Genomic DNA, 18,065 nt, shown 5'->3' with positions numbered 1-18,065 from the left:
ACACACACACATATAAAAACACTCCAGCTGGTTAAAAATGAGAAGCAACACTATCAACAGCACACGCTCAGCTGGAACTGCTCCATCCTCACTGCATAAGGGGTTTAGTAAGGGAGCCAGATGCTCTGCCTTTAAACCCCCAGCACCCAAATGCCCCCTGCCCCAAAAACCACAGGGCTTGTATAGGGGCTGCGAGTGGGTAGAGCTGTGCCTTCAAACCCTGGTAGGGCCAAAACCTCTTCCCTAAGTGCCACAGCTGAGTCAGCAAAACCAAAGGGGGATGGATTTCAAGACCCAATTTTCTTGAAAAGCCTGAATTTTTTTAACCTGTGTGGGCTCGCAAAGCACAGAAGGGCAGATAACTTATATTTTCCTTTAAGGGGTTGGAGGGAGGGGGCTGTGTAATTTCCTATCGCCGCGTCCAGCCCTTGAATATTAGCCTCTCTGCTCCCAGTTAATGATGGCCGCGGTGACACAGGGCTAATCCCACTGAAGGAGGTTTGCTTGCACCAACAGCCCTGGCTCCCATTGCTAACAAACTAATTTGACACACGTCCCCCCCCTTCCATTCCCTCCTGTCTTCTGACACAAATCCCTTCCAGCATTGTCCTGATGCCACCCCACTGACGGACAGGCTCGGGATCACGGGCTAAAACCTCACTGGATCTCTGCCATGGCCACCAGCTGCCCTAAGGGCTTGATGGATTTGGGTGGAATTAAGGCAGAATGGCCCAAAGCGGGTTGACCCAGTGCTCCTCCCTGCTGGCTCATAGGGGCCTGGGGTTCCTAACCAAAGGAAAACCCCCTTTTGGGGGTAAAAGGGTGGCCAAGGAGGCTCAATCTATTACTTATGGCCAAGGGGCAGAGGCAGAAATGATTTGGAGCCCAGGGATGCTGGAGCTGGCTGAGTCATGAAGGGCAGCTCCCACTTGTCCAAGTGGGAAACCAGAGGGTTCCCAACAGCTCCTTGTACTGCTGACCCCACAGCCACCTTCCCCTCTTATCTCCCCTAGTTTCCTGCCCCCACTTGGGTGCATTCGGGGCCCTGGTTCCCATGGCACATCACGGCTCCAAAGCAAAGCCATGCAAGACCCCCGTCACCCAGAGGCAGCCGGGGTGGGATGGGTTGCAGGTCACCAGCTACTCACTGCGAGCCGGTAACTCTGCATCATTTTATCAAACTCCTCATCAATCTTTTTATATTTCTCTTCCGTCTGCGGGGTCAATGCAAACACTTCATCCCCTTCTGGGCTTTCGCACTCCCTGTGCTTCTTGTTCAGCGCCTGTGTGATGTGTTGGGGGGGGGGGGTTGGGGATGGGGCAAGGGGGGTCAGGAATGGGGACGAGGTTGGGGGGGGAAATCGAACAGAAGAAAAACAGAACAAATAATGAAGGTTTACTGGCCATAGAGCAGCTACTTACACCGTATCGCTTGAACAGGATATCCAGATCCTCGCTGCCTTTACGGTATTTATCCTCCATCAAGGGGCTCTGGTCTATCGAGTCATCTCCGTCTGGCTCCGGGCTGTCACAGCCATTAAAACCTTTCTTTCTTAAGGTCTGAAAACACAATCAGGACAGTTTAAGAGCCTGGGATTGGTGGGGTTCCATTGGAATGCCCCTATGGCACAGCAGCAGGGCTGGCCCTAACACACTGTGCACCAAGGGTGGCATTAAATGATAAGGATGGATGGATAGATGGGTGGATGGAGGGAGAAACTCCCTAGATCTCAAAAGATCTACATATGCTGGTGCTGATTTTGGACCCATACGAGCCCAGATGTGGGTTTTGTCAACTCCAATCAGCGCAGCAACATGGAGAGGAAATAAAACTCAAGGATGGGATGCGCTCTCCAGCTAGAAATAATAGATAAGATGTTATTACAGATAGGAAACGAAGCCAAAAAGCAGGCACAGGTCCTGCTCACTTTGGGCAGTCAGCAAGAAAAACCCAAGCAGGATTTGGGCAAGAAATCCCCTCTTTTCACATGCAGTAGCCAATGTGCAGATTGCATTACGCATGCACATTTAATCATTGTATTTTGCAAATACCAAAAGCAATTAGGCCGTGATTATGGAACCATCACTTGCCAATTTTTCTTTGATTTTATTTTTAAGTCAAAAGCTATTTCCTGGAATTCTTGATCCCTTTTCATGCCAAATTCAGATTCTCCTCTTCTCTTCCTAAATAGCTATAAACATCTCTGCTTCCAGGCCAAAACATCCTGGAGCTGCTCTGCTTTACCTGGAGCCATTTGGGCAGCGTTATTTCCCCTGGAGCTCTATTTCTTCCTATTGCAACCCCAGCAATCTCCCCCCATTCCAAGTGAAACCCCTCAGTATCTTCACACCCATGAGCCACTTCCAACATCATCCAGGCTTGTAGAAACCAACACCGTCTCCTGTCATTTCTTCCCCCTTTACACATTACCTTTTAGTTTGCAAAACTCCTTCCTCAAATCTTTTCTATCACCCATGTGGCTGGAAAGTTGAGTCTCCCTCCTTGCTTAAAGAAGAAGAGATTTTCCTCCCCCCCTCTCTCTTTCAGAAGCAAAGTGGAAAACGTTGTTCCATGAGCCATGGAAGCAATGAAGCTGTGTTTCCTACATGCAACAGGAGCTGTGCTGGGGAGATTCTCTGGTGTCTAATAAGGGGCTGTGCCCATGCTGCTGTGTTTCTCCTTGCAGGAGATGTCCCATCCATCTCCATTCTAAGACTTGAAGGAAATCCCTCCTTCCTATAACTTACAGCACTGAAATGCAACAACAAACGGGCCCTTTTCATTTTAAGTCAATTTCAACCGAATTTCTTCAACTCAGAAAAATAAAAGGCCCTTTCCTGGTCCAGTGCTAGTTTGGTGGTTGCTCCCACCTCATTCAAAAGTGGGTTTTAACCCAAGGAGGGTGGGAGAGCAGCAGGAAACCCGGAACATGTGAGAGGAAGCGATGCCCGGTCAGGATGCAGCCGACTTCCCTTAAAGGAGACTGGCTGCAATCTAAACAACTCCTGACTTTGGGGAAGGATGGAAAGGAACGGGACGCTGTGTGCCCCCACATCTACTGCAGTGACAGAAGGGGAAGCAAAGCAAGAGCCGACCCCATTGCCATACAGCCAGGGAAAGCAGAGGATGTGCTGCCTGACCTGGAGCATCCCCACAGCCCTGCCCCGTCCTCATCCCTCAAACAGGACCTGGCACATCAGCTGGGCTTCGGGAAACGAGAAGCGACAGCGAGGAGCAAAGCCGGCGTGATCCGCAGCCAGGCGCGCACGTGGCACTCAGCGTGCATGTCTGAGGTCTCAGCTGGGCCCTGTGATTAAGGACCCCCCCCTTCATCCACCCCTTCCTCCCCCCCTGGCTGCAGTCAGAGAGATTTGCTCAGACTTAAAAGCTTGCAGCAGTCAGGACTGGGTTTGGCAGGGAGCAGAGGGGCACAAACTTTATCCCAAGAGCTCGGATTTACTGCTGCCAGGCTTGGGTCCTTGTGCCATGCAAGGCTCCATTGCTGCAGCTGATCCCTGTGCCATGCAAGGCTCCATTGCTGCCAGCTGATCCCTGTGCCATGCAAGGCTCCATTGCTGCCAGCTGATCCCTGTGCCATGCAAAGCCCCATTGCTGCCAGCTGATCCCTGTGCCATGCAAGGCTCCACTGCTGCCAGGCTTGATCCCTGTGCCATGCAAGGCTCCATTGCTGCCAGCTGATCCCTGTGCCATGCAAGGCTCCATTGCTGCCAGCTGATCCCTGTGCCATGCAAGGCTCCATTGCTGCCAGCTGATCCCTGTGCCATGCAAGGCTCCATTGCTGCAGCTGATCCCTGTGCCATGCAAGGCTCCACTGCTGCCAGGCTTGATCCCTGTGCCATGCAAGGCTCCATTGCTGCCAGCTGATCCCTGTGCCATGCAAGGCTCCATTGCTGCCAGCTGATCCCTGTGCCATGCAAGGCTCCATTGCTGCCAACTGATCCCTGTGCCATGCAAGGCTCCATTGCTGCCAGCTGATCCCTGTGCCATGCAAGGCTCCATTGCTGCAGCTGATCCCTGTGCCATGCAAGGCTCCATTGATGCCAGCTGAACCCTGTGCCATGCAAAGCTCCATTGCTGCCAGCTGATCCCTGTGCCATGCAAGGCTCCATTGCTGCCAGCTGATCCCTGTGCCACGCAAAGCTCCATTGCTGTAGCTGATCCCTGTGCCATGCAAGGCCCTATTGCCACCAGGACTGAGACCCCACTGGTCAGGCCTATATCACCTTGTCCTCATAGCCCTAAGATGCTTCTGGACGCACACAGGGCTGCGTCTCTCCTATAGGAATGGGACATGGGTGTCACAAAGAGGCAGTGACCCCTTCAGCCACTCAAACATCTCCAAACAAATGCAGACAATGAGCTTTGTCCTTTGCCTGTAAAGCAGAACAGGACCCTGGTCCCACTGCTTGCCAAGCCCCCCCACTATGACCTGAACCTCCAAGTCGAAGTCATACTGTGAAGATCTGATAGGTGAGACATCAGGAACCTACATAGAACTGGGGCTCTACTGAGATCTAGTCTGAATCCAGCCAGCTCCACAGTCAGGAAAGGTCCTGGCAGGGAAACATCTAGGAGCATTCCAAGCCCTGTTTGCATGCAAGGAAAAGGGATGAGGACGAGGATGGATGTCTGACTGGCTTTGAACAGGATCTTGGAGCAGATGACAGCAGCTCTGCTGGCGAGACACACTGAGCTCCTCTCCCCATCATCCGCCAGTGTCCTTCCGCTTCCCATGTTCTTCTCTTTGGATGCAGATCCATCTTTTTCATGTGGTGCAAACACAGCATTTCTTTGGGTGCCAAGGACTGCGTGTAACTTGTCGGCTTGGGAGTGTCTGTATCTTGGACCATAAGGGAATAGAAAATGCTGCCCAAAATGTTTATGGTATTTTTAGGCTAAGACAAATCTGTTCGATGCCACACAAGCTTCAGTATGAGCATCCTGGGGGAGGCTGGGCAAGGTTGTATCAATGAACAAAGCAGGGAATCATGGCTGTGAAATGCAGCAATTGATGTGCATGGAGATAAGGCTACGACCAGTGCTTGAAATAACATCCAGAAAGGGAGTTCTGAACAACTTAGGAAGGTCTGCAAAGGCCCATGGAGCAACCAGGTGTTTGTTGGTTGCTTGGTGCTGAGCAGAGGACAGAAGATGCTGCTCCAAAGAGATGCTTCAGGGAGGTAACAAAAACAACAAACCAAAACCCAAAACAAAAGCCAGTTTTTTGGGGTTTTTTTTGAGCTAGGTTGTGGGATTGCCTGCTTTTTCCTTTATGAAATCAATGCCTGAGGTTGCTGAATTGCACCAAAGGGTTTCAAAGAAGGAAGAATATGCAGGTCCAAGTGGCAGGAGATGAAGGCCTGCATCCTCCTCACCATACAAACCCCAAGTGACTAACGGTTCCAGCAGTGCTAATTGATGCCCGCCCATAATGTCAATAATTACCCAGGCAGCCCTCGAATCTGTCTGCATTTGCCCATGTACAAAGGGAGCTGCCCACACACAGCTTGAAGCTGATGAGTGACACACGCGTGTGGTTCCATCACCACGATGTGGATGGGGAGCCCAGTGAGCATCCTGAGCTCCAGAATGGGACATGGGAATGAGGAGGATCTAATGGGGGTGTGAGCAGAGTGGGATTGACCAAGAGCAGCCTGCAAGGGTTTGGAGGATGCAGGGGGAGCAATGGGTGTCACCAGCCTCAGCTTCAGCAAGGGTTAAATGCTGTGCCCTTGTCATTCCTGCCACAGAGCTGGGTCAGATAGGATTCACTCCATTTCACAGCATTAAACTGCCATGTAACCCCAGATGGCTTCCAAAACTACCAAAATTTGACCTAAAAAGATGCCAAATCAACCTGGTGGTCTGCTCACTCCCTCTCCCATCCTGCACACAGCCCTAAGCCCTTACTACAGTGGGATGTGGTCTCACCTCAATGATGTCTGCATTGGTCCGGCTCTCATGGGGCTCATTGTATTCAGTGTATTTAAGCAGCACCTTGTCCATATCGGTGCTGGCATATTGGAACAGCTTGTTGGAGTGGTTGAAGATGATCAGGGCGATCTCGCAGTCGCACAACACGCTCAGCTCGTAGGCTTTCTTCATCAAACCGAACTTACGCTTGGTGAAGGTCACCTGGATGCAAGCAGAAATTGATTTGGGATGAACACCAAAGGAGAAGCCAAAGGAAAGTAATACAGAAGGAAGACACCTCTTGTATTCAGCTTCCCCAAGTGGACAACGATCCCAAGCTCTCCTCTCCTACCCCCTTCCCACCCCCAATCCCTTTTTGCACAGCCCAACAGATTTGTGCTGCTTCCTATTTTGGGCTGGCGAGGCAGACACTTCACAAAGAGCGGAGCTTGATTATCAGCATTGGAAATTGCATATTGCCAAATCAAGAGGAAAAATAAATTTCAGCAAAATCCCCAGCAGAGAAACCATCTGTCCGGGGGCTGCGGGTTGCTGGGGGGGGGGGGGGGGGGAGAAGAAGGGGGTTAAGTTGAATATTCTCATAGCACAGAGCTCTTCCTTGCTCAATGCAACAGCTTGGATGTCACCAAGCCCCAGCATGGAAAGCACAGGTGTGAAATGCAGTTTTGTGCCCCAAAGATCAGAGAGCTGCACTTTCCACATGCCTGTGCTGCTTTCTGCTCTCCTGGTACCTTGCATGAGCACTGAGCATCTCATGGAGAGCTGAGCATCAGGAGGTGGCCATTGCTCAGGCTCCAAACCCAAGCAATTCCCAGCCTGCAATGACCCCCCCAAGAGGATGCAGTTGGTTGGAGGGGCTGGTTTGGGGCTCCTCATCCCAGTCACTGCACCCATGGATGCTCTAAGCAGCTGAACCCCCAGGTGGAATAAGGTACAACTGAGTGCTCTGTTAATAAAAAGCAAAAGGGAAGGAAGAAAAAAGCACGGAGGGGAGGATCTCACACTGCTTCAAGCTGGGGCAACAGGCAGCGACCAGCTGTGACACCCTGCAGTGTTGGAAGCTCAATCCCACTTAGGACCACGGTCACAGCATTGATCTTGAAGCTGAGCAGCTCCAGCTTGAGGTGTGGAAGGAGGAGCACAATGAGACTCAGCAGTGCCATAGGAGCTGAGCCTGAGCTTCCCAAGGCATCATCAACACAGCCTAGCGTGCACCCAGTGACCTGTAAGAGCACACAGCCTCCCCATCCCCGCTGCTGGAGCTGGAGAGCATCTCATCCCTCCCAGCCATCTCCTGGAGATGATTAAGCAGTAATGAGATTGGGCTCTAATCACCTCGCCTCGTGCATCACTTGTCCCAGCTCCAAATACAAGCTCACGTGGCCAGCGGGCACCATCCCTGTATCACCCAGGGATCCCAAACCAACGACTGATGGGGGCTGCTCTGAATTCCTGGATCCCTTCAGCTCTGAGATCACCTGCTCAGAATGAAACAAGCTGAGCAGATCGAAGATCCAAAGGATCCCCATCCCTTTGAGAACAAGGGGATGTTTCCTCCTTGGTGCCCACAGCAATCCTTGCACTGAAAAAACCATAGGTCTGCCCTTTAAACCAGCCCTGCCACAAAAGCATCAGCTACCTGCTCCCTATACATCCACCAGCTATAGGGCAGAGAAACACCAAACCTTGCTGAGCCCTGCAAAGGGGCTGGGATGCACGTGGGCACGCGCCCCATCTCAAAGAATTAACCTTATAAGTCTAAGAGGGTAATCAAATCTCATGCTTCAAGGCATAAGCCGATCACCAAAGGGGTCAGGAAGGAATTACTGCCCCACACAGCCCTACACTACCAAGGGATTTTTGCCTTTCCCCTGATGCAAACCATATTGGTCATTGCCAGAGTCAGCAGCCTGGCCCTGAAGGACTGATGGTCTGATCTGTTCTGGCAAATCCTCTCCAATAATTCCCCTAATGACATTAGAGACTCTTACTTGCTTTCCTCCCCTGGGTTTGGCTTCTGCTGTAATCCCAGTCCCCTCTATGCAGACTTGCACTCCCCACGCCGTAAGGGATGACTGTTGCTGGACCAGAAGAGCACAGCCACAGCAGGGAGGCTCTGAATGTGACCCCCCCCCCTATTTCTAGCATCCCACACCCACAATATTCCCATTTCCAGATGGGAAATATCAGCAGGAGAGCAATGAACTGGAGCAAGACAACCACCCCAAGGACCTGAGGCTCACTTACACTATGGGAAAGGGCTGCAGACCCCCACACCACGGCCCCAAAAGCCTCCCCCGCTGCTTTGGCTGCTGGTGCTGGCAGTGAGATGCTGCTTTCCCATCCCGAAGGCTTTATACAACAGTGCTGGGCTGTGCCACCAGCTCCAGCATGACCAAAGATTTTCCATTTGCTGCAGCTCCAAACAGGGTTGGCTGCGTGCGTGCAGCACCGCTCTCTCATGCACAACCCCAGCAAGCAAACCCCAGCTTCTTTAACAACCCCAAAGCCTCGCTTGCTGCTTGCTATGGAAATAAGCAGTGCCAGGAGCAATCAGAGCCATTAGCAAAACCACTTTAAGCCCATCCTACCCCCCTAACCACCAAATAACGAAGACAATCTGCCATTTTCCATTGTTTGGCTTGAGGAGCAATAGGATGGTTGAGAGCATTCTGCTATCTGCAACTTCTCAAGCATCAGGGATAGACAGCACGGTTTGATTTTCCTGGAGGACAACACAAAAAGCAGCAGAAGTTGTAGGGAAATGCAATGGTGGAGCAACCACAGAGCAAAGCTGCTCCAGCAAAGCTCTGCCACGCTGCAGCTTGGGCTCAGCAAGGTGAGAATTAAGGGGAAATGATGTTTTTCTTCCCTATGAGATGCACGGATGCATCAGTGCAGGTATGAGGAGGAAAAAGCCCCAGACACACGTTAGATCTCCATTGAAAAGAACTATGATTCCTTTGGGTTGCTCCTTGTGGCAGCTCTATTCTTGGCATAGGAAAATGGGGTGGTCTGCAGGGCCTGGGGCATCTTCTGCAAGCAGCCTGAGCCCAGAATATGAGGCTTAGTATTATGGGATGAGAAAAGCAGAGCTTGGCCCTGAGGGGTTTAAGTGGGGAGTTAATGGGACCCTCAATACAGGTGTAAATGGGAATATAGGGGCACAAAAAGGGGGGACCCACCTGTCGGTTCCTCTCATCTGTGATCCGCTGGATCTGGATCTTTTTCCTCCCCATCTTCTTGTCAGGAGATCCTCAGCACAGCGTCGCTTGAGGGGGGGAGGGGGGGGACGTGTGAGAGGAACCCCCTTTTAAAATGTTCTCATGAAAAATGAATGGGAGAAAGGGAACGATGAAGAACCGAAGGGAACCAAATGGAAAGGAGCCGGGCACTCAGTTCATGGCACCCTCCGGCGAATCCAATGGGGCTGAGCCATCAGAAACCTGCAGGGATAGAGGATAGAGGCAGAGGTGAGACCCGAGCCCATAGATTTGGGGTAGCATCCCATCCCTATCTATTTCAGTGAACCCCCCCCACCCACAACATGCCATCATTATCATCCTCCTGGGACACAATGACTTCTTTCCCCCCCCCCCCCCCTTTATAGAGCCACGAGCGGCTGGTGATTAACACAGGCAATTTAAATCCATCTCCAGTTCCTGCACGTTGAATTTTAAAACGTCTTTATTTGATTACTCAAAGTAAAGAAATATGTCTATATAACCAGGCACAGAAACCTAATTCTTAGGGGCAGGGGGAGGACATGGAAGGAAGCCAGGTACCCCACGCACCCCCAGCCCCATTTATGAGTGCAATGGGTGGGATAGGGCAGCAGAGGCACTTAGTGCCTTTACCCCTCTGCTTTTCTCCGGGTTCTTTCTTTGAGTGCCTGAATAAGGGCAGAGATAACGTTGCACTTAACACAAGGGTGCCCCGTGCCAAAGGCTTGGGCTGAGGGAAACGCCAGTCCCAGAATAGCTCCCTATCTGCCTCCACTTGGCAGCATGGAATGCTCAGGCTGCTCACAAGCAATGTGACCACAGAGAACCTCCTCCCTCTCCCACCACCCAAAACCTGAGCTCCCATCTTATCCCACAACCCCCCCCCCCCCTCCAGGGACCCTCACCCCATCCTTCACCAGCCCAACCCTATTGATCCCCCCCCCCCTCTCTCCCCTCCCTCCCACTTTCAGGGTTCAGAGCTCTGTGAGTCACTCGCCCTACTTATTTTTTTGGCACCATTATTCATTGTGCTGGGCTGTCTCAGAGCTGATTTGAGCACTTGATGAGAGAGAGGGGATCATCCTCTTCCCCATCACCCAACGTTTGCACCCTGGAGCAGCCAAGCATTCAGAAGCCCAGAGAAATAAAGGACAACACAAACCCTTCTCTTTCCCCTTATAAATCCAAATAGGAAAGAACCATGCAAGGACAAGCACGCTGAGATTGCATTTGTTCATCCAAATTACTGTGTGCATCCCATCCCAGCCAAGCAGGGGTGCAATAGGGATGCAGCCAGGATCTGCTCCATATCCCCACCTGCAACAGCCTTTGCAGGAGCAGGCTGGGAGCTGAGAGGGCTTTGCAATCACATAGAAAAGTGGGAGGAAGAAGAACTTTCTGCAAGGTTTCCTTTGCAGCTTTTCCCCTTGGAGGTGGCATTTCTGCAATGCGGCTGCCAACCCATCCAACCCTGAGAGGAACTCTTCAGCAACAGCAAGAAGCACTAAAGGGAGAACAGGCTGTAAATCCAAGTGAAAGGAACCCTTAAATTCTTCCCAGGATGTAGAAGATCTTCCCTACAAAGGGTTTGCAGATGAGCAAAGCCCAGTTCAGCCTTTGCTTGGGCACCAAACCATGTTTCCTTCCCAAAGCTGCAAGCAAAGCCCAGGTGTACAAACACAGACACCCCTTCCCTTGTTCCTTTTTGCTCCTGGTGCTTTACTTGAGACTTTGGGGGTGTTGGAGCATCCCCCACCCTTTCCCCTTCCTGGCCAGGTGGTTGTTTCACAAAGCCCACCCTTATAAAGGCTTCATTTTCTGCTTAACACCTGCAATAAAGGCACCCAACATCTCCATCCCAGGACAAGCAGCCAACACCCCCAGGCTGATATAACACCCCCAGGCTGATATAACACCCCCAGGTTCATATAACACCCCCAGGCTCATATAACACCCCAGCATGTCACACTAGCAATAGGGCAAAGCCCAACCCTTAAAAGACAATGGAGAATCTCTGCAGCCCCAGCAATAGGAATCATCCCCCTTCACTTCACCCCCCCCCAAACTCCAGCACCCCTCATGTGCTCTCACAAGGCTGACTCTTTCGCAGAGCAATTAACACACATGCCAATTAACTCCAAGCAGGTGCTGGTTAACTCTGTGCTGAGTAATTCAACTCTGGCTCCCAGCAAATTGCTTTAAATTGGGTAGACGAGGGAGGGAGCGGAGTTAGCAGTTTGCAAATAGGGGAAGGGATGAGAAGGAAAAAGGAGGCTCTCAGCTGGGAGATGTTTGCACAAAACAAGGGATTTGGGGGTGCTGAGTCCAAATGCTGGTAGGCAAAGAGCTGCTCTCCCCCCCAAGCCCTTATTTCTGGGTTCCTAGCTATATATACATATATATATATATATTCCCAATCTGTTTTACCTGTTGCTATATGATTTTGCTGGGGCCCTTTGCACCGTTCTAATACTGCTCCCCTTCCCATTGCACAAGCCCATGTTTCCCTATGAGCAAACAGAGCAGCACTGGGAGCTTCACGTCCACTTTCTGAGCCCGTTTGCAGTTTTTAATGCCCTTTTATAGCATCTCCTTTTTGCTGCCTCCTCACCAAAGCCAGCCCCATGTAAACCCCCCCCCCTATAAGCTGACTGTCCTCTCCTACAGCCCCACCTGATGCACAGCATCAGCTCCAATAAACCCAACGCTGATTGGGATGATATAAAGGAAAGATCAAACCCTGTGCATCCCAAAGACTGAGGGAGAGAAAGGCAAAATAAAGGCAGGAAACACATCCTTTCCAAACAGCAACAGCAAAGTGTTTTCATTTCATGGCTCTGAACTTCCTAGTGTGTTTGTGGGCATGGGTGCAGAGCCTATGGAGGCATGAAAAGGGATGATGGAAAACAGAAGTAAAGTGATGCTTGTTTGGGAGTCCAGACCTTAATTTTGATGCAGCTGGTGTTTAGTAAAGTCTTCCCTGAGCTGGTGATGGGAAGAGGGTACGAGGGTGGGAAGGTGGAAAAGCAGAGGGGTTGGGAAGGATGGAGAGGGGGAAGGGGGAGCAGAAGGGAAGGGGAAGAGGGGGAAAAGATGGGAAGGGGAAGAGGGGGAAAAGATGGGAAAAGGAAAAGGGGGAAAAAATGGGAAGAGGAAAAGGGGGAAAGATGGGAAAGGGAAAAGGGGGGAAGGATGGAGAGGGGAAAAGGGGAGCAGAAGGGAAGGGGGAAGGGGGGGGAAAGGAAGGAAAGGGGAAAAGGGGGGGGAAGAAGGGAAAGGGAAGAGGGGGGAAAGATGGAAAGGGGAAAAGGGGAGAAAGATGGGAAAGGGAAAAGGGGGGAAAGATGGGAAGGGGAGAAGAAGGGAAGGAAAGGAAGGGAAGGAAAAGAAAAGCCCTCCCCTGTGAAGGTGCCAACGGACCTGTGCTGCTCATCATGCGGAGGAGGTGGATGGGAGAACAGCTGAGAGTGGTGCAGAAAATCCTAAATTAAAGGGAGAGAGGCTGTGGCGTTTCCCACCTGCTGCAGTGCATGAGAAATGGAGGATCTGCTGCAAAGAGGCCGTGCAGAGCTGCTCATCCCAAGCTCAAACCCCCTGGGTGGGTGCACTGGGATGCTCCAACCAGCACCAACCTGGGTGTCGTGGTTTTATGGGCTTCCATCAGGATAAAGGATCCCAAACCCAGGATCTACAACACCAGCAGCACCTGCATGTTCTCAAGCTCTCTCCCATGGCCCAAATCCACTACACAACCAAGGTTCCCAACCCTACGGTGCCACACATCTTGTCTCACCACAAGGGCTGGATTTCCTCTGCTCAAGGATACGGAGCCAGCTCCGGTCACCTCTTGAACCTGACTGTTTAGCTCTAGTTCTTGCCTTCCTGTTTCCTTTCTCGCTGACGGCCAGGGGCTGCCTGTTGTGATTTAATTGTTGTTTTTGACATATCCTCTCTGCACCGACACCAAGGACTCTTCGTTTCCTCCTTGTTGCTTTCAGGACCAGCTTCCTCTTGCTACGAGGAGGGTGGAAAACAGCCCCTTGATACACACAGACACAGCACCCAACGCTGCTGGGCACCGTCCTTCCTCTTCCTCCTGCATTGGCTCTGCTCTATGCCCACTGTCACCACCCCATGCCAACCACTTCCATCACCCCTCCATTGCTGTGCCATTGTCCCCCAATGAGCCATTACAGCTCCATACCATCCCATTAAGCCACCATATCCCACCCAGGATGGTACTTGGGGGACAGTGACTGCATAGACATGCAGTGTTATAGGGCAGGATAACAGCCACAGCTTTGGTACTGCATGTGCCCAGTGAATGGCTATAGCTCAGCCACTCAGCATTGTTTAGCACCTCTTTATCTCCAAACCGAGATCAAAACCACACAAACACGCTCGAGTCCCCTCCAGAGCTTCTATTCTGGTTTCAGGATGATGCTATCTGGGTTCCTGTGCACAGCCTCCAGATGTATGTACACAGGGGGGGGGGAGGAGAGAGGAAAGAGGCCGAAGAACGCTGCTCTGGTGTGAACCTGGCTGGGATACAGAGCTGCACATTGAGTCCCAACCCTTATGGGGACAGATCCTGCTCATGGAGCAGGTGTAGCAGCACAGGTCCTTAGAGCTGGTGCAGTCTTTGCATAGCAAAGCACTGGGCAATGCAGTTCAATGGGTACCTGGCTCCCACCAGGTGCATCCCACAGCCACAGGTATCACCACGGGAGGCTCCAGAGAGCAAAATCTGGGCTGGATTCAGCTGAACCTCAGAGGAATTTGAAGGTAGAAATATTCCTGACCCAGATTCAAGCGTTCTCTGGAGGAAAGCAGATGCCAAACTGCGCTGCCAGCTTTGCTGAGCTGTAACAAAACCATGGGTTGTGCCAAGATTGGCCGAGACTGGGGAGAAAAGAGCAGCCTTGCAGTGATGCTGGAGCACCAATACTCGCATGTTACACTGGGGGGGTGTTGAAAGGCTTTGGAGCAACCAGAGGGCTGCAAAGTGGAGGTGCCAGGCAGTACTTTGCTAAAGTGACCTGCAAAGCTGCCCATATTGGGCAACACAGCAACCCTGGTGACAGCAGCATCCTCAATCAGGACAGGATGGCACATAGGGAGAGGGTGGACATCCCATACCCACCCTATATACCCACCCACCCACCACAGTGCTGCCCATCTCCTGCATGGGAGCATCCCAATATAACGAGGTCACTTCATCTCCCCCCCCCTTCCTCTCCCAACCCATAACCAGCCCAAGAGCTGGGATGAGTCTTTATTTTTTCTCCCCTTGCACTAAGTACAGTTTTCTAAATGAAGGGGAAGCAAGAGCCCATTATCCAGCTCTGTCGCCCACCCCCACGGCTCCCTGCAGGGCATGAAATAACCACCTGCCAGCTCCCCGGAGCCGTGAGCTGCTGCAATGATATCGCAGCTTCCCCTGTCACTATTGTCAGAGCAAAATTTAGATACCTGGTAATGAGGAGGTTTAATATGACAGATGAGAGGTTGACTCATTAAAAACGGGAGAGAAGGAGGGAGCTGAATTCGGGGATGGATTCTGTGCTCCCAGCCCAGATGGAAACGGGGAGGATTGTCAGATTTGAACCCGTTGACAGCAAAGAGCAAAAGCAAAAAGCAAAACCTGATGGTAAAACTCAGTGTGGGGCTACTGGGGAGGGAAAGGGGATGGATGGGGGGTGGAAAGGGAGGATGGATGGGGGTGGAAAGGGAGTGTGGATAGGGAGGAAAGCACTGTGGTTATGGTAAGAATCAGGCATCACCCCATAGGAGAGTATCAGCCCCTTGCTAAGGAGAAGGCAGGGACCCACAGCTTGAAAAACCCCTAAATGCATTGAGCCCCAAAGGGACAAACCCCATCCCATGCTGCTCATCTATCCCTTCACATCCTGGACTGCTTCTACCCCAACAAATTAGCTGGAAGCTTTCCACCATACAACGCTGTTTTGTTTTGCTTTTAATAAAGGCAACGAGACCCACGTGCAGCACTTTCCATAGGGAGGCACCGACACTGCAGCCTGCAAACCAGCCAGCACAGCCAACAGTGGAAAAGCCCAAATCAAACCAAGGTGCGAGCGGCCACATCGATGCCACTGCAGCGTGTTTCCCATTAACACAGCCACGCTGCCAGCTTTAACCCCATCCATGCCCTCCTCTGAGGGCATTACACTTGTACAGCATATGGCAAGGGAAGGAAGGAATGGATTCCTACAAAGACACTCCTCCCTGCAGGCTTTGCACCTAAGCTTTTACAGGGGTGGATATTAAAGGGATTACCAGCACTATTACCAGCTCTAACCCCAAGACCATCCAGGATCACAGCAGCTCCAGCTTCAGAGCACTGAAAACCCTGCAGGAACTCAGGCACTCCTGCACTTTAGCATCCCTGCATCTGCACACCCTTGCACATGAGCATCCCCGCACCACACATCCATCCCCTGTATCTGCATGGAGGAAACAAAGAGCCCTGCTCTGAAACGAGCAGGAGGGTGTTAAAACCCCAACACTGACCTCAGAGGAACCACAGTAAACAAGCCAGTCAATAAGGTGGGCTGCTCCCTGCTCTGTTTCCTGTTTGCTTTTGCAGATCCTGCTGCAGGGCCGCAATGGGACGGTCACTGTTTGACACTGGTCACCAGCTACGTGGAAATAGGGTGGGGGGACCAAAGGAGCAATGGCCCTATAGAATACAGAGCATCCATGATGCTACGACACACACTTGGTGCCTGGGTTTTATCCTTGTTTGATGTTTGGGATCTGGGCATGTTTGCTGCCTCCTCCTGTGTTTGTTTGATATCAAGAGGAGGAAATCCCAGCTCTCCGACCCTGCAGTTGAACCACGTCCCTGCTGTGCCTCAGTTTCCCCCTTCCTGTGCATCTGACCCCCTCTGCAACCCAACCACGGACACAAAGGGAGGCACAATCACAGCATAAATGTGTATTGAAGCAATGGGGGCTCAATGGAACCCCCCCTCCAAACACCAGGGCTAAAGTAGATAGGAGGGCTGCAATAGATAAGGGCTTTAAATCAGGTCCTATGCTCAAGGATCCAGGGTGTTGTTTGGTTTCCAACCCTGCTTTTAATGGATAAAGGGAAAATACTAATTAAAAATAAATAAATAAGAAATAATAATAAGGGAGGGGGGGGGGGGTGAGGAAAGCATCCAACGTGTTCAACAACCACAAAACACATAGGGGGGAAAAAGAAGAGAGAGGGGGGCAATGAAAAGGGGAACCCAGTTGGGCTGGCAGGGTTTGAAGTGACTCCTCTGGTGAAACAAAGAGAGGGGAAAAGGGAAAAAAAAAAAAGCAAAAAAAAAGCAAAAAAAGCAGCATCTAATTTTATCTCTCCAGTGGAAAGAGTGAGTTGGGGCTTCAAGGAGACAGGCTGGCTGCAACCCGGCTGTGTCTGCGGGTGTGTGTAACACGGTGGGATCCCGGCGTGCCCAGGTTTTGTGTCGGAATGCAAACTCGGATGATTATAAAAAGAATGTGATGCAATGCATGAGACGGCCAAGGAGCAGACAGAGTGACCTCAGGTCTTTTCCTTGTTGGAGAGAAAGCAGATTTCTGCTGCAAAATCCCAGTGAGAAAAGCAGGCTGGCATAGACCCTGCAGCTTTATGCACGTGGTAATGGGCACGTGATTAACCAGCAAGGCTGTAGGAGATGACACTGGCTGTCTCCAGGACATGAAGGAGTTGATTCAATTAAGGTCACAGCCCTTAGAAGAGCTCCTAGACCAGATGTGCTTGGGTAGAAAGAGGTTGGGAAAGCAAACTGCCCATTGAGCTGATCAAGATGCAACGCTGGTGCAATACAGTGGAGCCATGATCCAATGCAGCCTATGGAGCTTGCTCCAGATTCAGGGCAGCAGAACAGCTCTCCAAAAGTCCTTGCTCCTGACCTTGCAGGGAAACGACCATCACTTCCCATCTCCATATCCTCAAATAGATCACCCGGTGCCCTGCCCTCATCCAGCACTAAAAAGCCATCAGAAGGCAGCAAAGTGCTTGGCAGGGAAGGGAGAAGAGCCCCCTCCTCCATCCAGGAGCTTGGGGCAGATTATTTTTAAGATCCTTCTGTATCTGCTATCGAAATCAATAGGAGGAATATCCATTACACGAAACCAAAGATCCCGCATAAAACAGGGGACGCGGCTCTGCCCCTACCACAAGTGCATTACACAGACAGCAGAGATGAAAACATTTACTGTAACAGCAATAAACAGGCAGAGAAGGTCAGGAAAGGGGAGAACGCACCGAGACCTCGTTGAACCACAATGTCCTTATTCCAGGGGACAAAATAACAGCGTTATGGCCACAGGTCTCATGCACTCAGGGACAAGCTGTCCTCGGCTGCCCTGCTTTCCCTGCTTTGCCATTGCTCTGTGCCTATTTATTTGCTTTGGGATGTTGGGGATGGCCATGCTGGTGCATGGGGATGGTTTGGGAGTGGTCCTACCTGCAATGCAGACACCTGCAGCTTCAGCCACCGAGCATCGACCAGGCTGCAAAAGAAAAGGGGATGGCCGTGAGCTGCAAGGAAGCAGGCAGCAAATGGAGAAGCCTATGGGTAAGCAGAGACCCAAGGGTTGGGGTCTGTGCATTTTGCAGCCTCAAACCCCAGCTTGGAAACTGCAGGTGGGATGAAGCTCCAAGTGCAAACGTGCAGAGGCTCCTGCACAACCCCAGCACAGCTTGAAGCTGAGCCATGCAGGACTCTCATTTATCAGCCCTATCCTAGCAATGAAAAGCCACTAAGAGGAAAATAAGGCACAAAAAGGGACCCCAAAGATGCTGTGTGCCAGCTCCAAGCTGAGCTGCAGCCTCACCCAAGGGAGGAATTGTGCTCAGCTTTCCGGCA

The 18,065-nt window shown here is 51.5% G+C and overlaps 1 protein-coding gene across 27 annotated transcripts in view; it reads right to left on the bottom strand.

Annotated features, from left to right (window-relative positions):
* MEF2D (myocyte enhancer factor 2D) overlaps positions 1 to 18,065 on the bottom strand; it is a 47,987-nt gene that overhangs the window by 15,788 nt on the left and 14,134 nt on the right. For 12 of the 27 annotated variants that reach the window (XM_015884391.3, XM_015884401.3, XM_015884403.3 and 9 more), the window contains 4 exons: positions 17,664 to 17,709; positions 9,142 to 9,402; positions 5,954 to 6,157; positions 1,423 to 1,560 (listed from right to left, as the gene is read on the bottom strand). In XM_015884391.3, coding sequence (XP_015739877.2) covers positions 1,423 to 1,560; positions 5,954 to 6,157; positions 9,142 to 9,195 — 396 coding nt within the window. In that variant the 5' untranslated portion in view covers positions 9,196 to 9,402; positions 17,664 to 17,709. Of the gene's footprint in view, positions 1 to 1,148; positions 1,561 to 5,953; positions 6,158 to 9,141; positions 9,403 to 17,663; positions 17,710 to 18,065 lie in introns of all 27 variants that reach the window. The other 15 variants (XM_085533704.1, XM_015884396.3, XM_085533709.1 and 12 more) reach the window with 4 other exon arrangements.

Source organism: Coturnix japonica, unplaced genomic scaffold, assembly GCF_054131305.1.
Source record: "Coturnix japonica strain WE unplaced genomic scaffold, WE-NBRP24 Scf062, whole genome shotgun sequence".
Lineage (NCBI taxonomy): Eukaryota > Metazoa > Chordata > Aves > Galliformes > Phasianidae > Coturnix > Coturnix japonica.
This window is presented reverse-complemented; position numbering and strand designations above follow the sequence as displayed.